Source organism: Buteo buteo, chromosome 12 (assembly GCF_964188355.1).
Source record: "Buteo buteo chromosome 12, bButBut1.hap1.1, whole genome shotgun sequence".
Taxonomy (NCBI): domain Eukaryota; kingdom Metazoa; phylum Chordata; class Aves; order Accipitriformes; family Accipitridae; genus Buteo; species Buteo buteo.
This window is the reverse complement of record NC_134182.1, coordinates 6,395,967-6,423,064: the sequence shown is the minus strand read 5'-3', so window position 1 is coordinate 6,423,064 and position 27,098 is coordinate 6,395,967. Positions and strand designations below refer to the sequence as shown.

At 44.8% G+C, this 27,098-nt stretch overlaps 2 protein-coding genes across 13 annotated transcripts in view; one reads left to right on the top strand and one right to left on the bottom strand.

Annotated features, from left to right (window-relative positions):
- The window catches only part of COQ8A (coenzyme Q8A), a 48,523-nt gene extending 34,466 nt beyond the window's left edge, over positions 1-14,057 (top strand). For all 3 annotated transcript variants that reach the window (XM_075042507.1, XM_075042510.1, XM_075042509.1), the window contains exons 7-15: positions 3,188-3,273; positions 4,396-4,536; positions 5,753-5,834; positions 7,245-7,338; positions 8,318-8,459; positions 10,348-10,455; positions 11,218-11,283; positions 12,055-12,141; positions 12,636-14,057. In XM_075042507.1, the coding sequence (XP_074898608.1) occupies positions 3,188-3,273; positions 4,396-4,536; positions 5,753-5,834; positions 7,245-7,338; positions 8,318-8,459; positions 10,348-10,455; positions 11,218-11,283; positions 12,055-12,141; positions 12,636-12,929 (1,100 nt within the window). In that variant the 3' untranslated portion in view covers positions 12,930-14,057. The remainder of the gene's footprint in view (positions 1-3,187; positions 3,274-4,395; positions 4,537-5,752; positions 5,835-7,244; positions 7,339-8,317; positions 8,460-10,347; positions 10,456-11,217; positions 11,284-12,054; positions 12,142-12,635) is intronic.
- A 5,108-nt stretch (positions 14,058-19,165) lies between these two features.
- CDC42BPA (CDC42 binding protein kinase alpha) overlaps positions 19,166-27,098 on the bottom strand; it is a 188,664-nt gene continuing 180,731 nt past the window's right edge. For all 10 annotated transcript variants that reach the window (XM_075042495.1, XM_075042497.1, XM_075042502.1 and 7 more), the window contains 3 exons: positions 24,199-24,316; positions 23,043-23,200; positions 19,166-21,877 (listed from right to left, as the gene is read on the bottom strand). In XM_075042495.1, coding sequence (XP_074898596.1) covers positions 21,746-21,877; positions 23,043-23,200; positions 24,199-24,316 — 408 coding nt within the window. In that variant the 3' untranslated portion in view covers positions 19,166-21,745. The remainder of the gene's footprint in view (positions 21,878-23,042; positions 23,201-24,198; positions 24,317-27,098) is intronic.

Below are 27,098 nucleotides of genomic sequence, written 5' to 3'. Positions count from 1 at the left end.
TAGTATGGTATTAAATAACTTGGGTTAGCCAATAAAGCAAGACCAGCTCCCAGTTCCAGAGATCCCCAACTCTGGCATTTCATCGTTGTTCATTTGCTAATCACTTGGTTTAGGTGCGTGCCAGGCTGATAGCAATATTAACAAACCTAGGTGGGAGGCAGCAGCTGCTGTGTCAAAAGCTGCTGCCCATATGCTGTTCTCCCTTTCAAAACTGCCAGGTGCCAAAGACTGATGGCTCATAGTGCAGATCCAGGAGGAGCACTTGTCCTCCTTGCTTGCTGTGGCCAGTGCCTCTGGTATGTGGGGTAAGTGAGCCACGTCTGGAAATCAGCTCTGAAGTTAACTTGTCTACCATAGGTGGGGATTAATTTAAGATTCTTGGGACACTATTGAGTTGCACCTGGTGTGGATGTGAGTGAAGAAGGAATAGCTGTCAAAGACCAGCTCTGAGGAGCAGAAATGCTCTGGATTTTGTCACTTGCCTGCTCTCTCTTAATGTTACTGAGCTCTGGCAGGAGTGTCAAACACTTGCTGATTGACTTCACTTTGGTGTCAAGAACATGCAGGCCTTCAGCAACCTCAGTGGTGCTGCCCAGCTCTCACTTGACTCTTATGACAAGTCCCTGGAGTGCTGCAATGCCTGGCGAGAACATATGCCCCTGGTAACCTTGCTGGGGGACAGTTGCGGTGAAATAAGTTAGACACTTCCAACAGCGCAGAGTATCGAGCTCTTGGGCTGGCTGTTTGGACAGGAGGGTTTCACACAGTTCCTGCCACTTTGTGGGCTTTTCTGTGGCCTGGTGAATTTGAATTGGCTCCTTCTATTAACAGGGATGTATGCTAATGGAGCACAGGGGCTCTGTGTTGCCTTGTCCAGGTGCAGCAGAGCACCTGTGAGCTAAACCACCCAAAAGTTACAAAGCACTGTCCTTAAAACCCCTGATGTTTGCTTCTGGGAGTCAGTGGATTTGTTAGGGACCCACATCCCTGAAGGTCATGCTGAGGGATTAAAAGGATGCCAAGGGCTCAAAATCATCCCGTGTTCTGACGCGTGTGCTCTGGAAGATGTTGGAAAGGCAGTTGCGTTTGCCAGTTGAGTGCCCTGCCTTGACTCTTGCTTTGTGTTTTATTCCCGGTAAGGCCGCCTCAGTTTACCACAAAGACGTATAACCTTATTCATCAGCATGTTGTAAGCCTCATTTTGTCAGAGTTGGCTCCACAGCATGACTGATTTTTAATGTTGCTGCTGAGTTTCTGTACGGTCGATCTGGACTTGCAGGTTTCTTGGCTATTTGGCATTGCACTCATGAACAAAGCAGTGGTGGTCAAGCAGCCCCAGTTAAGAACGCCCTCTCAGACTAAAGATTGAAATACCTTGTGAATTTTTTGGATGTCAGCAATAAGCAAAATAACAGAAGTTGATCCTAAATGCCGGTGGCAGACCCTGATACCTTAACACAAATGGCTTCTGGGAGCAGGAGTCACTTTTAGTGAGGTCCATTCTCTTTCTGCACAGTCATCCTAGGAGGTGCAGGTTATCATGTTACAGCATGATGGTTAATACTTTCACATACCCCTGGGAATAGTTTTTATAATGTTCGGAGGCTTGGCAGCAATATGCCATCAATGACAGAGCAGAACTTTCTTTCAGTGTCTGGAATGCACACACAAACGCAATGTCTAGCCTTCTTGCGGGGCTATAACGTCACAACGGGAGTTTTACTTGCTGTTCCTGCAAAGCCTGTTAATCGCTGACTTGCAGTGACAGAATGGGAGCTTGTCTTAAAAACTCCTGTTGATTCCACAGTGGGGTTTTGGTAGTACTTTTGAATGCTGCTCATGGCTTCAGTGGGAATTTCTAAACAATGCTGAGTGTTAATGTCATGTCTCTGCATTACGTATCTTTCTCTCGCCATTCCTTTCCGCCCCTCTTCCCAGGACAGTGCTCTTAAGGTAGCTGTTTGTTTCCTGGGATAGACTTATGGCTGCACATGCATCTGTAAATGCAGAGGAATGACAGATTTTTATTTGACTGTCACAAGTGCATTTGCAGGTTGAGTTCTCAAGATTAAGGCTGGTAGCCTGGACTTTTCCAGTGTTGGGAGAGCAGCAGATAAATCTAATTCATCTATAATCCTTTATGAAATGAAAAGTTTGCCAGAACTGGTGGCTTTTCTTTGAGCTGTTTTAAAGCCTTTGCTCAAAGGAGAGGACTAATCTTTCAAGATGCTCCTAGCCCTCCTCTTTCTTATGAGTGTAAATATTTACTTGCTAAATCCTTCTGACTCTTAAAATAACTTACTTTTGGCTCAGCTGTGTTTTCTTCTGCCCACTTGTAGTTGCTTTGCATTTGGGTAGTTGTTTACAGTAGCAGATGCTGAATCTTGATTTCTCTAAGAGTTCAGTGCTTGCGTAAGTGGTGTTTTACCATTGCACAGTTTTCTAGAGAAGCTGCTGCCCCTTAGAATGAACTGGAGTAAACCATGCTATGAACCTGGGAGCGCTGGGATGACTCTCCAGAGGGTTCCTTCTGTGACCTGTGTTTCCATGACACAGTGTCTTCTCTTAGACCTGAATGCTGTACAGTTGTCAGCAAGAAGATGGGCTGGTGGATGACAGAGGCTTGTGCAGAGCACTCTGCTCTTGGGTTTGTGCAACCTGCCATCACACCGAAAGCCTCTGTGCTGTGCGGAGCTGCCCGCTGCTCTTGGCAATGCTGCTGGACAAAGCCAGGGAGCACTATGACAACTGATGCTTGATTCCAAAGTATAAAAAGCTTCTCAGCGTGCTTTCTGGTGTATTCATACTTTGTCTTTCCCTTGGTAATTGGGAGGGGGTGCACGGAAACTTTCTGCTGCTGCAGCAGGAGGGTGGCTTAGGAGATGTTTGGGTAATACGCAGGTTTTTTGCCAGAGTGAAAAGGAAGGAGTAGCTTTTTTCCCTTTATTTTGCTACTTGTGCACAGGGTTTCTGTTTGTCTCATTTGTAAAGGTGTGATGCCTCAGGTGCTACTTCTGGATATGGAGAGTTTCTGAACTGGAGTTATTTCCAAAACCTTCACTGGGGTGTGCTTGGGGACAGTCCAACCTGGCTTGTCTGAATGCAGGTGCAAGTTTTTTTTTTTTGCTGAAGAACAACTGGAGAATGCAGTGCCTGAGCTGATTGCCGTGTACTTTTCCCTTGGCAGATGATGCCTTCATCAACCCCCATCTCCAGAGGATTTTTGAGCGTGTACGTCAGAGTGCTGACTTCATGCCGATAAAGCAGATGACGGTGAGGAATATTCCCTTCTGCTTATCAGGGGAGGAGGGACAATAACAAAATAAATGTCACCTGTGGCATACCCCAGTAAGGGAGGTGGATGGGGATTTTTAAGAGTATTCTTTCAATAACTGTTGCTTATTTTCAATTGTGGGTAATATCTGATTCCTTATTTCAATCATGTGCTGCCATTTCTCTCCAAAACATTGAAGCTCTATGTTCTAGACACAGGGAAAAATTTTTTTTTTTATGTCTTGAGACTATGCTGATGGAACAGGATGCTGCATATGAATATGATTATAGGGTCTTGTTGAATGTAGCCATCTCTTCTGTTTCCTCTCTCTCATCTTTCTCAGGGATGTTAAGCCAGTGTCTAGAAGTGCCTACATCTCACTTTAGAAACAGACTTATAAGCCTTAGTCTGATGGAAAATTAACAGCAACTTTGTCCTTTAATTTTTTGGTTAAATCTGACCCACCATCAAGAAGAGCCAGAATGAAGCAAACTAAGTTTGCTTTCCCCAGTGTACATGCTCTTTCTTTGTCTCTACTTTCATCTGTAAATTAAGATGTGAAGGGTGATGCAAAAGGAATTGCCAGAACTACTTATCTTCTGGAGGACACTGAGCAGAGCCAGAACTTAAATATGGCAGTCTGGCATTGTAGCAAAAAAGCTGTTAAAGCAGGCTGTGGTGTTTAATTGTCAATATTGCCTTAAAGAGAGTCATTCTTGCATGTCTGGATTGCTTCTATTCAGCTTGGCAGCATGATGAAAGAGGAGAAATATCTAACTCCTTGCTTGTTTTCTAGAAGATAACAAGTGGCACCAAAAAGGGGACTTTTCCATTGCTAAGGCAGTGGTGTTTGTGCTAAAGATCTCTGTCCTTTAGGCCAGAGCAACAGAGCCTCACACAGATCTGGTCAGCATCTGTTTAGTGCTGGGGGAGCACTGCTGGCTGGACCGCTCCTCGCAACGGTGTGCAATGATGAGGAAGGGAGGACAATCTAGAAAGCAGGGTGTAGGTACTCAGAACTACTATAGGCTGTGTGAGTCACGTTAGAGGAATGTGATTTCCAATAGCAAAAATCTTAGATCTTTGCTTCCTGTACCCTGATGCTTTCTTTTTATTTGTAGAAAACTCTGAACAACGATCTTGGCCCCAACTGGAGGGATAAACTGGAGTCCTTTGAAGAACGCCCCTTTGCTGCTGCTTCAATTGGTCAGGTTCACCTGGCACGCTTGAAAAATGGGAAAGAAGTTGCCATGAAAATCCAGGTGGGCTTTAGAGACCAGCCTTGTCTCTTGTCTGTGCCTTATAGAAGGGCAGGGGAGCTGCGTATGTGTGTTTACTGCTAGACAGATAAGGAACATTTTAATGTAAGTGAAAATTTGGGTCCAGCAATATTGTGCGTAGTGCAAGCAGAAGGGAGGGACAGAAAACTTGCAGCTCGAGCCAGTCTCTGACTCCAGATGGGCGGGAGTCATCTCATAGGAATAGCACTGCAGCGTGGGGATAATGGTGGTGAGGGACTGCTCGTGCTCTTAGGGCTGTGTGCGAAGGTCCTACCTGCTCCATAGGTCAGTCCCCTCTCTGGGATGTGCACATGCCACATGCCCCTTTCTGGCCACAGCCCAAAGGTTAAAGAAGTTTTAAGTGACAAGCAGGTGGCCCTGACTGTTGAGCAATGGCAGTCTGATGGTGCAGGAGGCTATTCAACTCACACTAAAGCTGTCAGCAACTTCAGGTAGGTATTTCTAACCGAATTGAGTTCTGGAGCTGAAAGCCCTTGCACAACATGGTTTAGAATCCAAAGGAGTGGGATCCCTTGCTGACTGAGCAGGGTCCCAGGCAAAGTTGGTCATCTGGTTGGTGTTTTTTATAAAGTGGGGAGACTTTAGAAACAGTATGGCTGGGTACTGGTGTCATCTTCTCAAACCATCTGTGTCCAAAGTACTCTCTGAAGTTAGGCTAAGGTAAAAGCAATGGAAAGTTAATCCTGTAGCATCAGCATGCATTCTGCTCCACAGCAGTATAGGCCGGTTCCCTTCTTGACGGACAAGGTGAGAAAGAACAGGAGGAACCTTTGCCAGGACTGGGCTGGGGCCTCACTGCTTGCCCTGCCGCTGTGGATGTAATGTTCTTGGGGCTGTCAGTGGCATGTGCTTTCAGCCGTGGTAGGGAAATGACTGCCACCTCTATCGTGAGATTTGTGTGTCTGAGAACCTTTCATGTGTTGGAAGAGACTCTGTCAGAGGACATTGCAAGGAGCTGCATCTTAGCCTGTCTCTCTGTCCCCTGTTTTAGATGCTTGGCTTTAAATAAGCTTTTAGAGGAGGGGTGTGTTGCTCGGGTATGCCCTGGTTCATGGCCAGGCTGTAGGTGGCTGTGTTGTGGGTGTCAGTGGATGTTGAACTGGAAGGTGTTTTTATCTTACTCTCTACAACCTGGTCATCTAGTCTCAACACTGCCCTCTCCCATTCTGTTTTGCAGTACCCCGGAGTCGCCCAGAGCATCAACAGTGATGTTAACAACCTGATGACTGTCTTGAGCATGAGCAATATTCTCCCTGAAGGTAAAAAGATGGAGACCCTTGGCAGGCCCTGTGTTCCTGCCGGCACATGTTGAGCTCTGCCAACCCCTTTTAAGCAGCGCATTGCGTACTTCTCTCCATAGACTGGAGGGAGGAAACAGCCTCAAGGAAGCAGTGAAAAGGACTTAGGAATTGCTAAGTCTGCCCAGGAGCAGATCTCCTGCAGAAAGTGGGAGAGGTAGTGGATGTGGCCAACCTGGGGAGCTGCGCTCTGCTTCCCTCTCCTGCTGCAGAGCTGCCACTGCTTTTGCTGGGCACGTGCCTGCTCCAGTATCCACTCAGTGGGGTGGGAAGTGCACCTGTGTGGGTTTTTCCTGGCCACGAGTAATGTGCGCTTGTCTCTGTGCGCTCCTTATAGTAAAGGATCCATAGGGACTCTTGGCAAAGTATAAAGTGTCTGGGTATACTCACTTTTGATGGCTTTCTAGGCATGAAGTGTGGGCAGTGTTCAGGTTAGGTAGTCTTGCTTTGTCCCTGTTATTTTCTGGTACATTTGCCAGAACTCGTTCTTCTCCATGTGTCCTGTACCCCTCCGTGCTTGCCGTTCTCTGCTCTTCCCAATCATTCTCTGGTCTTCCCACAGTTGTGGAGAGGTGGAGAACTGTCAGACTTGGAGCTTGCTCAGTGTCCCAGCACACAGATAAGTCCCTTTTCCCACAGGGAATGCAGGACTTACTGCTCCTTTTTTTCCAAATATCTGCCTGTAGCAGCTGTAAATCTTAGTGGAACTCTACAAATACTGCTTTAAAATTAGGCTGGGTGCTGACAAAACCTGGGACTGTTGTCTGTGATGGCTGGGCAGGGCCCTGCAGGGGCTGCTGCAGTCCCAGCCATGTCTGGCCCAAGTAGAAGATTAGTTTTCCAGCTCCAAGATGGAGAAGACTGGACTTGGCAACTTGGGCTCTGGCTACGTGCTGCTGCAGTTCACTGTCTTAGTCATGCTGACTGTTTCTGCATGGCAGTGCCTGTTCCCAGTTGTAGGCAGATACGGTTTGGAGCCTTTTGTGCTGCTTTTGCCCAGGGTAGTGTTTGGGTGCTTCTGCTCCTTGGTGTGTGTCTCTGCACAGCCATGCCAATACCAGGAACTGACACCTTAGGCTGTGGGGTGGGAGCTGGGGGCAGACAGAGCCCTAACGTACAAGAACGATGTGAATGTACCTTGCTTTAGGAGCAGCTGCGTAGAGTTGGTCTGGGATTACCTGCAGAACCTGTATCTAGTTGGAAATGTGCTTTGGCTCTCTGGGGCCTTTTGTACTCTTCAGCTCAGAGCTGGCTGAATAGCAGGCTGCTCCTCAGCTGCAGCTCTGGAAAGCTTAGCCTGAGGGGCTCCTTTTTTTTTTTTTTTTTTTTCCCCCCTAAGCCTACTCTCTTCTCTGCTGTTTGACTTTTCAGGTTTGTTCCCTGAGCATTTGATTGAAGTCCTGAGCAGAGAGCTGGCCCTGGAGTGTGACTACCAGAGAGAAGCTGCCTGTGCAAAGAAATTTCAGTATGTTCACACCATTGCCTTCAACCCTTCCCATCTGTGTGTGTGAAATGCAGGAGAGGTTGCTTAACTTCAGGGACAGTGGGGAGATGAGTGCCATGTCCTGGGGTGGGACATGGGTGCCTAGGTGTGTAGGGGAAGGGTGTGTGTTCATGTGATGCTGATGTTGAAGCATGGGGATGAGGCAGGTGGTTGCTATCCTCTCTCCTTCAGTGCGAGCCTATCTGTTTTACCACATGTGAAGGTACTGCAATAACTCTTGAGGCCAGAGTTACCACATGGGAAGGTACCACAGTAACTCTTGAGGCCAGAGTTACCACATGGGAAGGTACCACAGTAACTCTTGAGGCCAGAGTTACCACGTGGGAAGGTACCACAGTAACTCTTGAGGGCAGGTTGCAGTGCTGTTCTGTGTACTCTTACGTCAGCCTGTTGTAAACTTCTCCCATCCTTTGGTCTAGGAGGTTTTTCAGTTCAGCCCTCTTACAGCAATTACCACCACCAGCACTACCTGCTCCCTTGTCCTGCCTTGGCAGTGGGGACCAGATTGTTTTTACATGAGAGCTGGATGAGAGAGAGCTGCTGGTGGCTGGATGCTCCCTGTCCCTCTGCAGAACTGCCCCTGTGACATTGCTCCCCTTGGAAAAGGCCTGTTTCTTCCATGCGTGTAGTCTGGCGCTGAAGTGAAGTGGGTGAGCAGAGAGGCCCAGTGCCCCTTGATGTACCAGCCTGGAGCCCTCCTTAATGTCACTGCTCTGGCAGGAGATGTGACCTCAGGAGCCAGCAGCAGCTGTAAGTCACTGGCATGGTTTCTGGTGACTTGATCCCTACTGTAACTGCTGAGGAAAACTGGTCCTGGCAGCCGCAGCCAGGGTGCAGGGAGAAGTTGTATGAAGGGGCTATGTGCTGAGCAAGGTGTTGCGGAGTGGCCAGGCTGCTCTGAAGGCTCCTAACCTTTTCCTCTCCTTTCTCCATCCCCTAGGGAGCTGCTGAAAGACCACCCCTTCTTTTATGTCCCGAGAGTAGTGGATGAACTGTGCAGCAAGCATGTCCTGACCACAGAGCTGGTGTCTGGCTTCCCCTTGGATCAAGCAGAAGGGCTGAGCCAGGAGATTCGAAATGAGGTACTGTGGGGTGGTCTCGCTTCTCCCCTTGCTCAGAGCAGGGTGCTTGGCCTGCCTGGTGACCGGGGGATGCTTTGTGGAAGGGCACACCCTGAGCGGTGCAAAGCAGGGCTGAAGTTGGGGACTGTCTGGAGCCTCTCAGAAGATTTCTGTGCAGGGAATTTGGCAGTGATGTTGGAGTCTCTCCAGGCTGGTCCAGGCCTTGCAGGCGCCAGCATTCAGCAGGGAGGGGCTGGAGGGGGTGAATGGCAAGGGTGACTGAAGGGGAGGTAGCCTAGCTGTAACTCCTAGATGCCCTGTTTCTGATGACCTTAAGTTTGGGAGGGATTGTCAGCTAGTGGAGAGGGGTTTTGTTTTGCAGCTGCTCTTTTGGGCAGGAGTGCAGAATCGTCTCAGTGCAAGCCGTTGGGTGTCATCCTGTCCTGTGGGACTGACCTGTGCTGTACAGGCCTGCTGGAAAAGTACCTCTCAGTAAACAGGAGGGGGGATGTGGGGATGGGTAGGCGTCGACGCTGAATATAGCAAGGGATTGGAGCGCTGTGGTGGGACAAGCAGCTGCTCTAGTAGCAGAAATAACTGTCCTGGTATTTGGAAATTTTTTTTTTTTTGTCTTGGTGTGAGCTGTCAGCTGTTAGCAGGTCACTGGGGAAGAGGGCAGAGTATGTTCCTCTAGATAAACAGATCTCAGCGTCATATTGGACTTGAAGCTATGCCAGAGCTGGCTGCCCGTGTCCCCTGAGCTGTCTGTTTTTAGGGCTTGTCCACTCTGATGAGCTGCTGTATCATCAGGGCTGCTTTTAGGCTGTGAGGTGGGATGTTGCTGCAGGAACAGTCCTTCTTTCCTGTAAGTGACTGGCCTTGCTGACCCACAGCCTCCTGACCCAAATGGCAGTGTCCTCTGATAGAGTCTGGCTTGCATTTGGTCCTCTCCTCCCTCTTGGATTTGATGTTTCACTCAGCTCTGCAGAAGCTGAAGAGGGGCAGAATGAGGCTGGCAGTTCTGCTGAACAGGCTCCAGCTTAAATATCCTCACAGAAAAGCTCTGCTGCAGTATGTAACTCAGCAGTGGGCTCTTCAGGGACTGCTACTCTTGCTTCCCCCCATGCCTGTCAGTCCCAAGGTGTGGGTCTGCTGCTCCTCCCTCAAGCTGGGTCAGTGCTGAGCCCAGCAGAAGACTTGGCTGAGGAGTACATGGTGGGCGGGTGTATCTGTCTAGTGAAGAGCGCTTTCAGTAATGGTTTAGTCTTAGTTCTGTGTGTTGTTCGGCAGCTTTACAGGAAGAGACTCTCTTCTTTAGCTTCTTTAGGCCTTTAACTTAAAATGCCCTTGAACTGCATCTCCTTTCCCCTGAGCTGCCTCAACTTAATTTTGGCCAGGGTCCTGCAAGACTTTCCACCAGGGTAGGCTGTAATGCTCTACTGGCCTCCCCCACCTCTGCTTCTGGATCTCTCTTTGCACTGTGAAGATGTTCTGTTGCTCTCAAAGCAACAACAAAGTGCATAGTCAAAGCTGGCAAGGTAAAAGGCCGGACCAGGACACAGTAACACGTGCAGTTGAAGGACCCCTGGACCCTCCTGTTCTCAGCTGCCAGATAGAGGGTAGCAGCTTCTCTGGAAGCACATCCAGGGGCTGATATGAACTACAGCTCAGGCTGATGTAAACCTTGCACGGCACCTGTGCTGTCTGCTAAGGATGTCCCATGGCAAGTGTGGGCTGGGAGTTGCTGAGAGGTGCTCCCTCACCTCTTCAGGGGTTTTGCAGCATGGAGCAGATAGTTCCTGCCAGCGTGGTGATGTGTTCCCTGTTTGCTAATGCCTGCTGTAAATTACACGTGTGAGTAGGGCTTGCTGCCCTCCTGACTTCCTTCTTTCTCTTCTTGCTTTTCAAGATCTGTCACAACATCCTGGTCCTGTGTCTGCGGGAGCTGTTCGAGTTCAGGTACATGCAGACTGACCCAAACTGGTCGAACTTCTTCTATGACCCACAGCTGCACAAGGTAAGCCCAAGCAGCCGCTGTTCTGCCTGTCTAAGAGCTGGTTTTCACCAGCTTTTGACTATTCCCCATTCCCAGAGTTTAAGGAGCCCTTACTGAGATTCTCTGATTCCTGTCCTTGATCCTTGGGCAGGTAGGACAGTGAAACCTGTCCCTTTGCCACTTGTCCTCACTTGGTCTGGGTAGGAGAGCAGGGCTCCTGTAACCCTGGCTGGCTGCCTGTCTTTGGCCTTAGATCCAGTCACAGCTACTTTGTACTTCTCAGGGTCTGTTTTGAAGCTGGTCAGTGGGAAGTTGCAGCTGGCAGTGTTCTACCAGGGCACACCTGAGCCAAGGACTCTTTAGTTAAATGCTCTTGTCTTGTGCTGTGCTGAAGATAAGGGTAGCAATTACAGATGTCCTGCTGCTTGGCTTGGCTGTTTGCTTGTGCCCTGCAGGTCAGATGGTATTCCTTGTTTATCCCTGGGGTCTGTGTTGGAAAGTGCTGGGAAAAGGTTCTGTGCTGCTCTGTCCCCACACAGAAAGCCTGAGTGGAGTTACCAGCTGAGCAGGTGTGACTGTGAGCATAGACCATACCTCCTCTGCCATGTACTAGCACAAACGTTTGTGCTGCTGTCAGGGAATAAAGGAGATGGGGGAAAGCTGAGCTGCAGTGGAAAGGCGCTCCAGCCAGCTGAGCTTCCTGAAGACATCAGGAGTCTCCTTAAGGTCAGGCTCTACTTGAGCAGTTGACAGTGTAATACAGATGGGTTTGTCCATTTCCAGGTAGCCCTGCTGGACTTTGGAGCAACACGAGGGTTTGATGAGAAGTTCACAGATGTCTACATAGAGGTGAGGACTTGCACTGTGTCCTACAGTGCTGCACTGGGGGTCTTAGCATATTTGCAGAATTATGCCTATCTCTTAGCTGTATCACTTTTTACCCTGAATGCACTTTGGGTGTGGAGGGAAGCAGGGCTGGAAGCAAGAGGGAGACGGATCTCTGGTCCTCTTTCATCCCTCACCACAGCCTTCTGCATGTCTGCTGCAAGCCTCTGGCTATCTGGGTTTGGATGTTTAAACTGCATGACAAACATGGAGAACTGTAATGTTGCTTATTGGGAGACTTGAGCATATCAGAGCACTCAGAATTCAGTGATTTTTATATGAAGGTATGCAGGAATTGCTTGTCCTGTTCACTGTCTCTTCCTGCGATTTCTAGCTGGCTTACAGACTGAAAAATTTATGTGAAGTCGTACGTGCTTCCTTTGTGATCACCATGTTGATAAATTGAGCTGCAAGGGCCAGCAGATGTCACCTAAAGCTTCTCACAGTTGGCTCTACTATTTTGTCAGGGGAGGGACTGATTGATTTGTGAGGGTTTTTTGATGTCCCTTATGTTCTCTGCGTTATGTGTAGCCCTACTGGGAAGAGCTTTGGAAAGCCAGCAGCTCTGTCTTTTTACCAGTAGCTCTTAAACTGGCCAACGTGACACCTGAAGATGAGGGCAGAGGCAAGGAAGTGAGCAGGCAGCATGTGTACCTGTAGCCTACATAGTAGTCCTGTACTCAAAACATTTTTCAGTTATCCCCTAGCCCTCCTGAAAGTGTTCCTCCTATTCAGGTAATCAAGGCAGCTGCTGACATGGACAGAGAGAGAGTACTGAAGAAGTCCATTGAAATGAAATTCCTCACTGGCTATGAAGTCAAGGTATGGAGCAGAAGGGTCTGCTTTTAGTGGTGGCCACTGATTAAGTTTGTTGCAGGTCTGTGGACTTCCCCAGATTTACTGATGTGGTAAAAGCCAATGTCAGTCTGAAAGCCCTGTTGATAGGGATGAGGGAGGAGGGCAAAAAAGGTTTTGGCTTTTGTTCTCTCACTTCCTTCTGGGAGCAGGAGCAGTAACGATGATACAGCTAGCCCCAAAACCACTGTCCTTCCTTCTCTCCCCCAGCAAGACCCTGCAGGTGGTGATGACTGCTGAAATTTCATGACTGGGCAGATGGTCTTCTGGAAGGTTTAGTTGCTCAAAACTGTATTAATCAAATGTCCATCAGTCTTGCTGGGGGCTGAAGGTCACCTTTGTTATGGGTATAGCTAGGTATTTCTCCTGAGCTGCTGCTCTTAGGGCTAGCACTTTTCCTTTTCGTCCCTGGTGGTTAAAATAGCTAGTGATGTTATTTATGCCTCTTTCCTTTTGGGCAGGAAATGGAAGATGCCCACTTAAATGCTGTCCTCATCCTGGGAGAGGCTTTTGCATCTGAGGAACCTTTTGATTTCGGCAACCAAAGCACCACTGAAAAGATCCATGGTTTAATCCCAGTCATGCTGAAGCACCGTCTTGTACCTCCGCCAGAGGAGACCTACTCTCTTCATCGGAAGATGGGGGGTTCTTTCCTTATCTGCACCAAACTGAAGGCCAAAATTCCCTGCAAAAACATGTTCCAAGAGGCATATAGCAAATACTGGAGCAGTAGGGGCAAGAAGCCAGAGGATTAGTAAGAATGAACTAACATGTCTTGTTCTGAGGGCTCAGTTCATCTGAGCCTTGCAGAGAGCGTTCTAGCCTCCCATGCGTTGCACCCCAGCTCTCCATCCTCTTGAGATGCAGCAGCAGCCTGTGCCCCAGAAGCCAAGTGTGCGTTTCACAAGGACAAAGCTGTTCTTTCATGCTGTGTCTGTCCCACACTGACTGCCAGTACAGTCTACAGCTTGCAGGAAACTATCTTCTTGAGTGCTTCTGTACTGTTTCAAGGCACCAGCCGACTACCTTGAACACGTTTTTAATATTGTGATGGCGGCTGCATATTGATTGGGTTTTATAATGAGTAGGGGAAGGAGGACAAGAGCAGAATTTAATATTGAAACCTGTTTGTAATTCTTCAAAAATCATTTTTTTAAAAGCCTTCCCTTTCTCATGCTAAGGTGGAATTCAAGTAGTGCTCATACTGTGAATTACAGAATGAAATACTAAGGTGTACCCTACCACAGACACATTCAGCACCTCTCCCCCATTTTTGTAAGTAAGTCAAGTGGTGGCAGTCTGAGAACCCTCCTGGATTTTACTGACGTTGATTTAATTCAAGGAGGCTGCGTGTGTGTACATAGGATGAAGTTTCATGCTTTCTGCCTCTTTTTGGCTTGCAAGCTAAACATAGGAAATATTTTAAAAAAATCTGAGAATTGAGTGCCAATCTCTTTTTAAACACACATATACACTCACACAACCCATCTCAGTTCTGGGAGTCAAATATGTAATCAACAGAGCTATATCTGAGCACAAATAGTGGGATTCTTCACTGTCTGGTAGGTATCGGCTTTCCTGAGGGTAAGTTAGATAAGCTCCAACTCTGACACCAATTGCTTGCTGGACTCCTAACCAAGAACCTCGTCTGTCTATCTCTGTTTTCCTGTAATGCAGAACTTATGGCAAGGCAGACAAACACGTAATGTCTCTCATGAGCATTTCAAGCTTTTGCTGAAATGTCACACATTTAAAACCAGATGCACAGTTTTAAACTATTGGAGTCAAGCTAGGAAATTTACTTCCTTAGATTTTTGTACAAAGCCTGTACCTGTACCTGTATGACTTCCTGATTTCAATAAAAAAGTGCTTGTGCGGTGGGCCTTCTGCCTGCAGTTTTTTCATTTTCTGGTGCGGTAATGAATAGCCAAGTAAGTGAACCATGTCCTGTTCTGTGGGATAAACAGGAGTTGAGCAGGAGGAGCTTCCAAGTTTCCTCGTTTCAGTTGTAGTTTGCTCAAGGAATTGCTACTACCCTTGTGAAGCCATCTAACTGTGGCCTACTTATTCCTTCACCTTTCCATTGCAGCTGTGTCACTAGTGCTAGCAGTGATGGTGACCAGTTTACCAGAAGGACATCAGCCTGAGCATCTGCTGGGCCATGAAAATCCCTGGTAATTGACTTGTTTTCTTGTTTTCCTTTGTTTTAATCACTCTGTTACCAGCCTTCTGGACACAGGTCTTTTTGCCTTTCCTCCACTTTTGAAGAAAGAGTGGCTGCTGGATTTGATACTTAACCTGGTGCTAGTAAGGCAGATGTCCTCATCTGGCAAGTGCCAGATATTTAGCAGCAGGCTCAGCTGGTCCTACTCGGGTAACACAGCCCAGGAATGCAGAGGTTGTATGATCTTAAACTTCAGTACGCAAGAAATCCTGACTGCTGACACTTCCAGAGGTAAAGAACAGGTAAGTGAATAAATGGTCTGTCTCAGGAGGGACCTCTGAGAAACAGGAAAACAGATTACTGTATTATTACCTTTATTCTGAGATCACAAACATACAAACTTCTTCATTTAAGACTTGGTTGAGAAAGATCCAGTGCTGTTTAATTCAACTAAAAAGTACTGGTCAGGTTATTCCTAACCCTTTCAGAAGAGTGAACTCTGCTGTTCAGTGAAGTAATAGTTTTGCATTAAGCTGTTTAACTTTGTATACTGACACACAGTAACTTTCTTTGTTGTTTTGGGTTCTGATAGACATTGTTTAGTTTTTCTCCTTTGGATCTAGACCTTGCAGCTGGAAAAACAGTGGAATTGTTTGAGATGTTAAATGCTTATGTTAAAGGTTAAAAAGCAAATTATAAAAAGCTGACAAGGGTATTGGATTAGGTGAGCTGCAGAGCAAAATTTCTGAAACTTAAGATTTAGAGCCAGTATGTTCAGAGAACTTGCAAAGAAGTCAAAATAACTCAAAGAGCATTACAGTTCACTTTTCCAGTAAGCACAACTAGGTGAGATTCGTGTGTGCTTGTTCATGTGACCACAGACCTTTTGTGTAGAATGCTGGGGCATGAGTGTTTAACTCTCAGCAAACATTTCCCTTCCCTTGAGAGAGTGTTTCAAGAATAACATCAAGCTGAACAATGGAGTTGTTTTTGCATTTGCCTAAAGGATAGCAACTAGCAGAAGGTAAGGAAGGTGTTTCTTTATTAGAAGAGCTAATTAGAGCTCTCAGTCCCTAATTCTCGTGGTCTTTTGTGTATGTTCTGAAAGTGTTAATTTCTATAGCTTTGTCCAGAGAGATTTGTGACATAAGGAATTGCATGTCAGTGTAACAGCTGTGGAGAAAAGTTCAGCCAGAAACATGATGCTCTGGTGTCCAAGTTGTGATGTTTTACAGTGAGCAAGAACACTTGATCACTGCTGCTTGCTCTGTACCAGCTAGTGCATTTTGTTTGAACTATACACATAGATTGAGGATATGAACATTTCTCTGCTGCAGCAAGCTTGTAAGTTCTAGAAAAATCCTTTTGCAGAAAACAGTTCTTTGTTCCACAGGGCAAGCTGGAGGTTAAATCTGCTTCTCTGAAGACAGGGATTTTCTATTCTAAAGAATCAAGATTCAGGCTACATGCGGTCACAGTGTTTTTTCTACCTTCTTTCTTTAGTCAACCTGTCTGCTGCATCAAAACAGAAAATGAATGCTGAGGAGCTGAACAGGAAGCCTAATGCGCAGTTCACTTTCTGCTTTTCTAATGTCCCAATCCTTTGAGAACAGAAGGCCCATTTCCCAAGACCTTCACAGCTGTGATGGTGCAACTGGAGCCCTGGGAAATCAGAAATATAGCACTGATTGTAAAAGAAGTCAGAGCACAGGAAACAGATGGTATTTCACAGAGCTGCAGCAGCTAGGAGAGACCTGCAGTGGCCTAAATGGGATGAGCCCAGGGGCTTAAATCCACATAAGCTAGAGTAGGGGGCTGAGAAAGTAGTAATTTATTTTGACTGAAGGAGAGGGACAGGATCAGAAGTTTCTGTGCAGTAACGTAGCCTGTGGCCATGTAAGAAGGGGGAAGCCTGCTGACTGTTCCTGGAGGGGATTGGTGACAGGACAATGCCCAGGCTGGCACTGCTGGCAGTACAGGATCAGTGACAGCACAGTCCTGTATTCCTGCTGCAGGGGGTTGTGACTGAAGTATGTAATCAAAGCTAGGACTTTTACCAACAGGATAATGAATGAAGAGGAAGATGTCCCAACAAACAGTCTCTGGTATGGAGAAAATCCCAGGCTGACTTGAGGAACTGGTGGACGATGTGCAAGGGGTCAGGGCACATGCAAAACTTAACAGGTATTTTGAGATGCACTTGAAGATGCATGAAAGTCAGTTTGATGGTAGTAGCTCAGAAATAATAAGGGTCCAGCCTCTAACACTAAGCCAGCTGAAGCATTTGATGTGTAACTGAATTAAGGAGGAACATCAGAAAAAATGATTACAACTATTGACACAGAACAGATGACCTAAGAAAAAGGTCAGGAAAAGTGTAGTTGATGAAGTTCAATATATTAAAGTATAAGGTGGCTTGACTTTGAATTTTCAAAAAGGTTCTGGTAATTTTTTCTGAAAGCTGTTAGAGCTAAAGCTATTTCTTATATATTCCTTTTCTTCCCAGTGTGTACTGGTGCAGACATGTTACAACATGCTGGTTTTATCTTCAAGAACACCATTATTCTCCTTCCCCTTTCTTCCTCAAAGCTTAACAGGGGGAGGTAGGAAAAAAAGACAGAACTTCCACATTTCTAACAGTTCCCTGTTTTATTGCAGTACATCAAAGTAGGTTAATATTAAGTGTGTTACCAACATAAAATATTGGTGGTAAGTCATTTTTACATTGTTGACTTTTCCACCTTAAATATTTCTGTGCAAAAGAATCTACATCATTGTTCTGTAGCAGAGAATCTCTTACAATGTCCCCTACAACATTGAGGGCATTAAACAAAATAGTGAGAAGAGGCAAAAAGCAGAATCTTTCCCCCACACGCACACTTGTCAGCTTTTATACTCTAAAACAAAAAAGTGATTACATCTATGCCATGCAAAACTGTACAATAATATTACAATGAAAAACCTAAAAAACATATTTTAAAAATAAATGATATGAAACTGTCATACATAAAAAGGCAGGTATAATTGCTCTGAAATACCAACACTGGTTTGTTTGTGGATTTCTTCCCTGTGGATGAGACTTTCTTAAATGCAGAATGAAAATAGGTTGTACTGAGCTGTGGCTGAAATGAAAGACAAAGTGGAGTTGAAATTTAGACTGGAAAGCCTGCAGCGGAGTGGTTTCTAGGGGTGTTTATCAAATACAGTGTCAACACAAAGCACATGGAAGGGTGCAGTTTGTGTTAGCGCAGAAAGTTGTCCCATTTCCTCCATGGAACTAACTCCTATTAAAAAAAACCCAAAACACAGCAGAAGCTACTACGTGCCACTGATTCTCAGACTAAGGCTCAGGAGGTGTGGGTACTTGCACTGCAATGAATTTTATCCTTAATGTATTCATTTAAAATTAAACAGCGTGCATAAAATGGAAAAAAACCTGAGCTGCTTCTACCTAAGAGCATGTTTGTCCTGACAGTCAGGGTCTGGCGATGCAAGACAATACGGTGCCAGAATCTGTTTCTGTGTTAACTGTTTTATTCTGAAAAGCTGACACACTCTGTGAACTAGTTAGGTATAGTTAAACTACATTTCTATAAATACACTATGCTTTTTGGACTTTTTTGGTATGACAAGACCCTTAACTTCCCTCTGCCATATACCTGAGAATAACACACCTGGCTTGTAATTTTATCAGAATCAAATCAAGGAGATATAACATTCCTGACTTAGTTTTGAAGTTCATTAAAATGGGCAAAATGCACATTCATAACAAGCCACAGCAACTAACTGAGAGGAAAAGCAGCAACTACTTCACCACAGCCTCAGGAATGTTTTTTTGAAACCACCAGCTGTCTTCTCCAGGTCAAAGGCAACAGAGAAGAGAATACTATAACCCTGCTTTTGGGTTGATGAAAGGTGGAAGGAAGCCACATATCTGTGTGCGCATACGTGCAGGGGAAAACTATTTACCAAACCTTTTTCATTCTATAACCTGGAATCCTTAGTAGCTGCCTGAATCTGTTCAGATCCTTTGTTGCCATCAAAAGAGAAAAAAAATGCAAAAACCCAACAACCCATATGTTTAAGCAGTGTCAAAAACGCAAACACCTTCAGTCTCAGCCAAAAGGAAAAAATCAGCTAGATACATACTGTGTACAGAGAACATATGCTACAGTCAAAAATCCAATGGGAGATTTTAAGCTCCCTGAACAAAATACAGCCCTCTAACTGTGAACTTGAAGCAATGCTACAGTGCAAAGTAGCAAACATCAAACCTTAAGAGACAACTGTGAGATACCAGTCAAGAGTCTTACAGTTCAAATGACCAAGTTACTTTTCCTAGCCCAATGAGTATTTAAAAAGCCCAACTACCATATGCATATGTTTTCAGTGTTCATAGCAACAAAAAAAGATGAGTGTGGTTTAAAATTGAGTGTTTAACCAAATGGTCCCCAAATATATAAAACTATTCAAGTCCTAGGACAATTTTTCAAATAAGTGATGTGGTCATTTGCTTTTCAACTGAGAGAACAGTTGCTGTTTCTCTTTTGAACAGCTGCATTAAAAATGCACAGTACCAAACTAATGATTAAATACAGTAATCCTAAAGGAGACTGCCAAGGCTTAGAAATTGTGGTGTACAAACAGTGTAGGCCTGTGGAGCTCTCATCCTCTGGAGCTTAGTTTTGTAACACAGCTGACCTATGCTCTGCCTGAAAATGTCAGTTTTTGATATCAATAGATTGCAGGCACCATAACGGAGTAAACACTGGGGTTACTCGATTTAATTGTTTGCTGTGTCATGGCTCTTTGGGTTCCATTTTCAGATAGAGCATTAGCTCAACTGCAAAAAAAAAAAAAATCCACAAAAAAGATCCTGTGATCCTCTGTCAGGGGACTGTCACGCAGGCTGCTCTGTCTTAAATGACTGCTGTTTAAATGCCTTCTCTCAACATCAAAATAAGATTAATGTTTAAATACAACATACAGTAAATACAAAACTAGTCTGCAAAGGCTTTGAAAAGTGTGTGGACATGCTTCACCAAAAGGAGGGAATTGTGGGGAAAAAGCAGTGGCTATACTTGAAGCAATATGCAGCCTTTAAAAAGAAGCTGATGTGGAATTTTAATAATGCCAATAATGCCCTGCCTATCTGTCCCTCAGAGAGACTGAAAACTTCTGGGAGGAATTAATTTCAAGTGCTTAGCTATTTGCTAAAGCTTTTAATATTAAATGCCAGGCTTGCAAAAGTAGTAGCTTTGAAGTGAAAACAAACAACACAACCAGCTTGCTACTCTGAAAAACCCAAACAGGAGAGAGACAGGCTTTTGATGTGATGGTTTCTAAAAAAACTTCTTGAATTCCTGTCCCAAAATAACACTGAATGAGCTTAAAACTTGGACAGGCCTCTTGATTCAGAGTAAAAGAGAAATCTTACCTAGGAGACCCAGCATGATTAAATGGATTAGATGATCTGTGTCTCATTCCCTACTTCACATTTAGATCATACCTGGAAATCACTGTATATAGTTTGAACTTGCCTATAACTTCTATTAGGGAAGACAGAAACTGGAAAACTCCAAACATCTCTATGTGGGTGAAACATCATATACCGCTGACTGCAAGAATATGGAATGGTTTAATAAAAGCCATAACAAGTTTCCGAAACCCACAAAACCCAGTATTCGAAATACAAAAAGCCCTTAGATGTTTGAGTATGGTCATAGTATAAAGCCAGCAACAATACTACTAAGAGAGGCTCATTTGAACACAATCCCAAATGAAAAACACATCTGCCTTCCAAATTAAAGAGAAGAGACATCTTCCTCTTACCATCCATTTGTACATTGGTCTCTCACTTTATTCTGTTGACTGCATGACCAGCTTCAGCTTTTTATTTATTTTTGCAACTTCAGTGGGCTCTGTCTTCCACTGCAATACTTTCTGCCCTCCAACCTGACCTGCTACTGGAACCAAACGGCAGGTGAGCACATAGAAACAACTGCAAATTGCACAAACCCACAGCACAGGTAGGGAGGGAGGGAGAGGAAAACCAACCTTGCCAGCATGGCAGTTGTGGGTGACTAGGCATCTTTGACTACCACAGTGTTGAACAGTGTGAGGTCAGTCTTGAAGGTTCTTCGTTGCTACAGTGACAGCATAGCCAGCCGTGGCTAGCTTTGGGCTAAGGGCACTCATTTGGCTGATGTGTATTAGCAACTAGTATTTGGTAACAACAGTAACAGTTTCTGGTTAGGGATGGTTACAGTAGATGTGGAAAACTGCTCGCTTCCCAGTTAAACCTAGTCAAAGGCTGACCCAGGGAAACAGTTTTCCTGCTGAATCCTGCTGCACTGAACTCCCTCGCTGCCTTAAGGACCTCTACTGTAGCATGCCGTAAAGTTCCTCAGCTGCACAGCTAGCACACAAGAAACCAGGGCCGCCACCTGGCTGACTGGTGCCCTTGGTTGTCAGGGCAGGGGGTTGCTTTCCAATTGTCATTTTTGCAAAGGATGGGGATTAACATGGAAGTAGGAATTATAGCTTCAGTTATGCTACCGCCAGAAGTAAAGAAACGTGAAAGTACTGCAGGGACCTCTCCCGGCAGTGCAGCGAGTGCTACGCAAAAGGAATATCTGTCCTGCAAAAGTTTTTAGGCCAGGCCTCCAAGTCTGTATATTACCGAGCATGAAAACAGGGACAACACAAATCTTAAATTAAAGGCTCTCTTAAATAAGCATCCATCTTCTGCTGCATACACAATGCTTTTTTTCTTTGAATATATACATACGTATTTTACTCTAACATCTGCGTATTTATTTAAACTCTGTACTGTAGTAAAATATGCATCATTTTAATCAATAAGGATTTGCTGGCGACAATCAGATTGACATTCAAACGTGGTGGCTGAAAGCTTTTATGTGCCTCTGACATACTGATCATTCCCCATGCAGGGGAAGGGGTCTCTGTGCTACTTTTGTACAGTACAATGAGCTATTGTATGAAAACAAAATCCCTCTGAATTTTCTCTTGTTGATACTGGTCTGGTCTACTTAAGCTACATTTTGGGAAGTGGAAGGGGGGTGGGATAAATATGTCTTTAAAAATGAAGCAGCCGTAACCACAAAAATGAAACCAATACTAATACAAATCTACAGCATCTGATATTTACCAACACCCTAGCTTTGCTCATTTGCTGCTGTCAGATCTAGGGAAGGGAGGGTGAGGCAGTGCCGAATGGTGCTGAAGACGACCAGCTTTTACCTTCCTCTGTACCCCACTCCCAGATCACTTTCAGGCAGGGAATGGGGAGGGTTAGGATGATGAAGGTGAGAACTGGAACAAGTGAAGGGGACAGCCATGGGGACAGCAAGCTGCTGTGATGTCAAATCTGAATGCTGAAGCAGTTCATGAGTCCCAACTCACGTGGTCAGAGCTCTCCAGGGAGAGGCTCTTTGTCTTGTGAGGAGAAACCGGGCTGGGAGGGCTGCTGAGGTTGGAGCTGTTCGATGCAGTAGAGTGTCTTGGAGAGTCAGAGTCCTGCAGCCCAAAGACACATAACAACACTGGTAAGTAACACAACAGCAAGTTTGAGAGTGACTGAGGATGTCTCAGCAACAGGTGACTGGATTCAAAGGCCTCCATGTATTTTGCTTGTGTCCAAAAATACAGAAGAATTTTTTTTGCTCAGTATTTCCTGGTCTGGGGAGACTTAAGAGTAAGTGGTGAGATCACTCTGCTTTCAGCAGGCATAACTGACACTGACATAAGGACACAGCACCTGTGAGATTCTTGCAGTCTGCACGTTGCCGAGGGCCTCTTGGTCAGCAGAGCATGCAACTTTAGGTTGCCTGTGAAGCTACAATGCCTCCTGCCTTTTCACAGATTATGAGCTGAGATGCTCTTGCGCTAAACTGAGGAATGTTTATGGTACAGGCTTCACCACAGCTACCTCTTCTATGTCAGTCCCAAGATATTAATTCAAAGCATCCTAATCAAGTTACGCCAGCTGGATCTTCCAGAGTACAGTAGAATGCAACTACATCTGAGTTTTGAGTTTGGGTTGATGGTTGCCTTCCAGCTTCAACTGAAAGGATATATTCGGTACCATGAAAAGCCTGTGTGATCTCTAATTTTCTCACTCCTTCATAAGAAAACAGTCTGGGGAAGTTTTGCTGGCCAACTTCAGATTGAACCCTTCCCTGTAAAACATTCTTGGAGGGACTGAGTTTAGCACTGGGCAGGACTGCAATTCTATCCTAATGATAGTCTTGTTCTGCACAGAATATAAATTATTAAATCCAGTTTCTGCTCCAAATGAAATTATTACATGATAATTCTTAAATTACCTTGTTAATTTTAGGCACTCTGAGAACAAAATGTCTCCTGTGAAATGGTTGCTAAAATAGGTTAAGAGTCTTTGCAAATAAAGGGCAGAAGGAATATCGCCACTTCAAGCTGTGATAGGTCACTATCAAGCATATATCTCCAGGTAAGGAGTGCAGAGAGTTTTCTGCATGCTAAATACCAGGACCAGACCTGACACAGTTTGACTAAAGTCTTTTGTCAGGATAGCTTGAAATCCAGGAAATCCAAATTTTCATTGTCAGTGACTCCCAAACTTGTAGCCAAACCCATGACAGAATTCAACGTCCTCGTCTTCATCAATACACTTAAATTTTCTCCTCTTTCTCCTGTCACTCACCTCTCGCTCGTAGTCCCTTGTTGGTGCATCGCTGCCTTGGTCCAGGCCACCAGAGGATAAGGAACCATCTGAGGGCGATGCCATAGGCTGACGCTTTGCTCCATAGCTACCTCCTGAGAATTCCCTCCGCAAAGCACTGCCGTTTTGTGCAGATGATCCTAAGACGTGCAGAGGAATTAAACTGTGTTACAGACACCTGCTCAAGGTACTAGACATTTGTTAGCTGTTGCTCTGGTTAGTTCTGCTTTCCTCCAGCATGTCCCAAGATGCTCAGCTCATGGCTTGCAGGCTGTGTGGGCTTTTATCTTGTCTGCTGCAGTTTTTCCTAGGGATTCTGTGGTCCCTCCCTTGGCGCGTCAGCATTAGCACACTTTACCCAGCGCAGACACAGTCACTATGTTCCCAACAAAGACGGCCGTTGCAGAAACTGCTGTGGTGCAGCCTAGTTCCAGTGGCCTCTTTCCCAGGGAGCAGGTGGGTTGTACCAGCAGGTACAGGCTACAGCAGACACACGCGCTTCCTGCAAGCAGTTGGCAATGTGCAGCAAATGTGGTGTATGCCACAGGAAGGGAAAAAAACTAGAAAAGTTGGGACACTAGTCTTGCCTCTATTTTCACGTGGCCCATTATTTAGTCACTTGCCTGGTCTCAGTACAGGTCACTGTGCTGACTCTGGCACACAAAGGCAGCATGGCAGCACTAGGAAAGGTGTTTCAAATTCAGTGCAGCTCTTCCATACCAGTAGCCAGTTTTCTATTGCTTTCTCTTTGCACTAGCAGCAAGAGAGGCATCAAGAGCTCTACACAGTTCAGCAATGAAGTTAATAACCATGGAGCTTGTGAAAAACTTGCCACTGTTTTAAAACACTTAAAACAGCAGCAAGGTAGTCCCAAGGGTAAGAATGTAATTTGAATTCTAATGTCAGTTTTAAAAATTTGACAAATTACAACTGTGGGAGTCTCAAAAGTGCTAGCTGCTTATTCATGTGCTCCTTTGAAAGCAAGATTAAAACACTGTGCTTGCCCTCAATAGGAAGAGAGTCGGCCATCACTTCTGAAAATCCTGTCTAGTGACAGTATGATAGAAGCAAATGCAAGCAGCCCTTTCCCTAAAATACTTGTGCATAGACCCCAAGCAACACAGTTTTGTTTGCTTACGTGCTGCTAACCCGCTGCTTGCGCTCATCGATCGTCCTGGTTCTGTGCGGGATTTTGTGATCGATGGGATACTAACAGAGCCACTGAATACGGTCCGACTTTCCTGAGGCCGAAGATTCTGCAATGCAGACACACACAACGACATGTTTACTTACTGACTGCTGGCTCAACCTTGGATGTTATGAAGTAAGGCCCCAAAACACATTAAAACCCCAACCTTACCAGAGCTGAATTATCTGCAGCAAGTCAGCAAAATTTGCAAAATAATATTCTGCAGTTTAGTGCAGAGACTGGAAGCAACACAACGTGATAGTGAAGTGCTGAATTACATGGACATATGCAGACAACTGAAAGAGTATGTCTAATAATTCAAGAATTTCTTGAAAGTATGGTTTGCAAGCCTAATTAAGCTGCTGTAAATATATTCAAGTAATATCACATAATGCATTCTTTCTGAACACAAGCTTCCAAGGTTCTTAATAGAATTTCTCTCTTTGATGGCATCATTTGTGCCATGCATGTGTAACTTTATACAATAACCATGTTAATCCCTAATGCCTGCAGAGTTATGAACACATAGCGGATCAATCCGTATTTCAATTACTTATGTAATTCCAAAGGCATTAACAGCGTTACTCCAGACCTACACCAGTTGAGTCAAAGTGAGAATCAGCCTCCTGTTTTCAGCCTACTCAAAGAGGATGACCAGAGCACATGCCACTGTTTTTCTACATATTTTGATTATCGCTGCTGTTTTGCACCCTGAGAGTTCCAGTGTGATTTTCTACATTGGTAAGTTACTGGGCTGAAGTGGTTCTTTACTGAGGGAAGAGATAAAACAGTTTCTCTGCTTGGATAGGGTAGTAGTTCCTTAAACATAAATTGTCTTTAAAAGAAGGGATAAGAGTACTTTGAAGTGAGTTCTGGGAGATTTTATTTCTGCTTCTGTTATCTTACAGCTGACCTTAGGGGAAAAGGCTTCTCAGCTTATTTAGCCCCTCTCTGTATATGAGTTGGCTTCTTCGCCCAGAGGGACTTTCTAATGCCCTTATGTATCACTCAATCTCTGGCTAAATATGAGACTTCATCCTGCTCCTAATATGATTTGCACTATGAAGTCATTAGCATTAATTAGAATTAGGTTTAGGGAACCTTTACAGATGCAGAATGTGAAAAGAACTGCAGGTAGCTCTGAGCGTTACTTTATTTCCACTTTACCAAACACCCCCTGCAATAACTGTTAATTTCTTCCTATTTATATTTAGTTATTTCCCCATCCTCACTCTGAGGTAAAGTAGCTACACATAAAACAACAGTTGCAATTGCAATGCCTTCTTAAGCTAGGATGTTATGGAACCTTCAGACCAGAACAAAGATTCCACCCCCTACAAGGGTATTCTCAGAAACCCTCAGATACTACCCATTTCTCTATCTGTAAATGGAGCCTTTGTAATGAACAGATTTTATACAGTTCAGAGTTTATAATTGTTACCAACCTGCTGTCAAATCCAGTCTTACAATGATCCTTTGAGTCATTGCTATAACAGACCCCTTTGCTCTTACAGTCAACCCTTTGCTTCTCATTCTCCCAGTGGGCTGAAATGCTGATTTTTAACATGTAACAAACAAGAAAGAATTAAAATCTCTCCTCCTGTTCCCAGATCTCTCTCAAACACCAGCAAAAGAGAATCAGAGACCTTACCAATGAAAAAGTCCTGCTTAATTCTCCCCTCATCCATTGCTGCACTCTTCTCAATGATTTATACCTAAAGGCTTAAAAAAGTCTCTTAAATCATTTTGGGGGTCATACTGCTGTCTCTTGCTTACCTTCCTCCCCACCCCCTCCTTTTTTTTAAATGTGAACAACCAACCTACTTTGTAGCACAAAATACTAAATTTCTGCTCCTGTGTCCTTCACCATGCAATAAACAATCTGAGTTACAGATAAGAGTATGAGCATTCTGGCTGTATGAAGGCTCCCCTGACAATACACAAAAGAACTAATTGGCTAAGGAATAAGTTACTGCTGTGTTCTGTGAAACAAAGGAAAGCTAAGTGCAGCACCATGCAAACGTGTGCACTGTGGTTAGTACACTGGAGTTGGAAGGAAGGTCTTTTGTACTTGTATAAACCTACAATGATTCATTTTGCAAAGAGAATAATTATGTTTAATGATAAGGCGATTAACCTCCTTAACAGTGACTGAGCAGACAACATACAGGCATCAGGGGAAGGAGGGAACAGGTGGGTGCATGAAAAAGACTCATTTATTTTAATAGTGTATTCTAATGATGATTATTTTTCATTATCTCAGTTTGCAAAGTCCATGTAATTCCTAGTAGAAAGTTTCTCCACAAAGCAAATCTTTCATTGTTCTTCGTTCTAAAAATAAAATAAGCACATGCCAGAGACCCTGGCATTTTGGACCAAAATCCCTGGAAGTTATATGCACATGATGCAGAAAGGGGATTCAAAGAAAAATAAACGGCGGTTATTAGCAGTAGTTATAAAGCAGCAAAACACAGCAAGTTAAAAACAAAGGGAAAAAAAAAGAAATTTGAGCTTGCTTTACTTAAAGAGAGAGACAAAAACCCCTCATTTAGAGCAACAATTCAAATCCTAGCAGGAAAATTCATCCCCACTGCTGAACCAAATGGAGAAAGGTGAGAGGAAAAAAAAAAAAATCAGCAGCAGAGAAGCTGCTTGCTGAACGAAGTTAATCACTGTGAAATAGGGTGAAAGACCCAAATTAGTTCAGTGCATCCCATTCCCAGTGAGAGAACGGAGCTGCTGTGGAATTGTGGGTTATGTACGTGCAATCGCTGCTGTGCTTGCAGCTCTGCAGTGTTACAGAGCCTCAGCTCTCATGCTCACACTAACTGCTCCCACGCTGCCTTCTC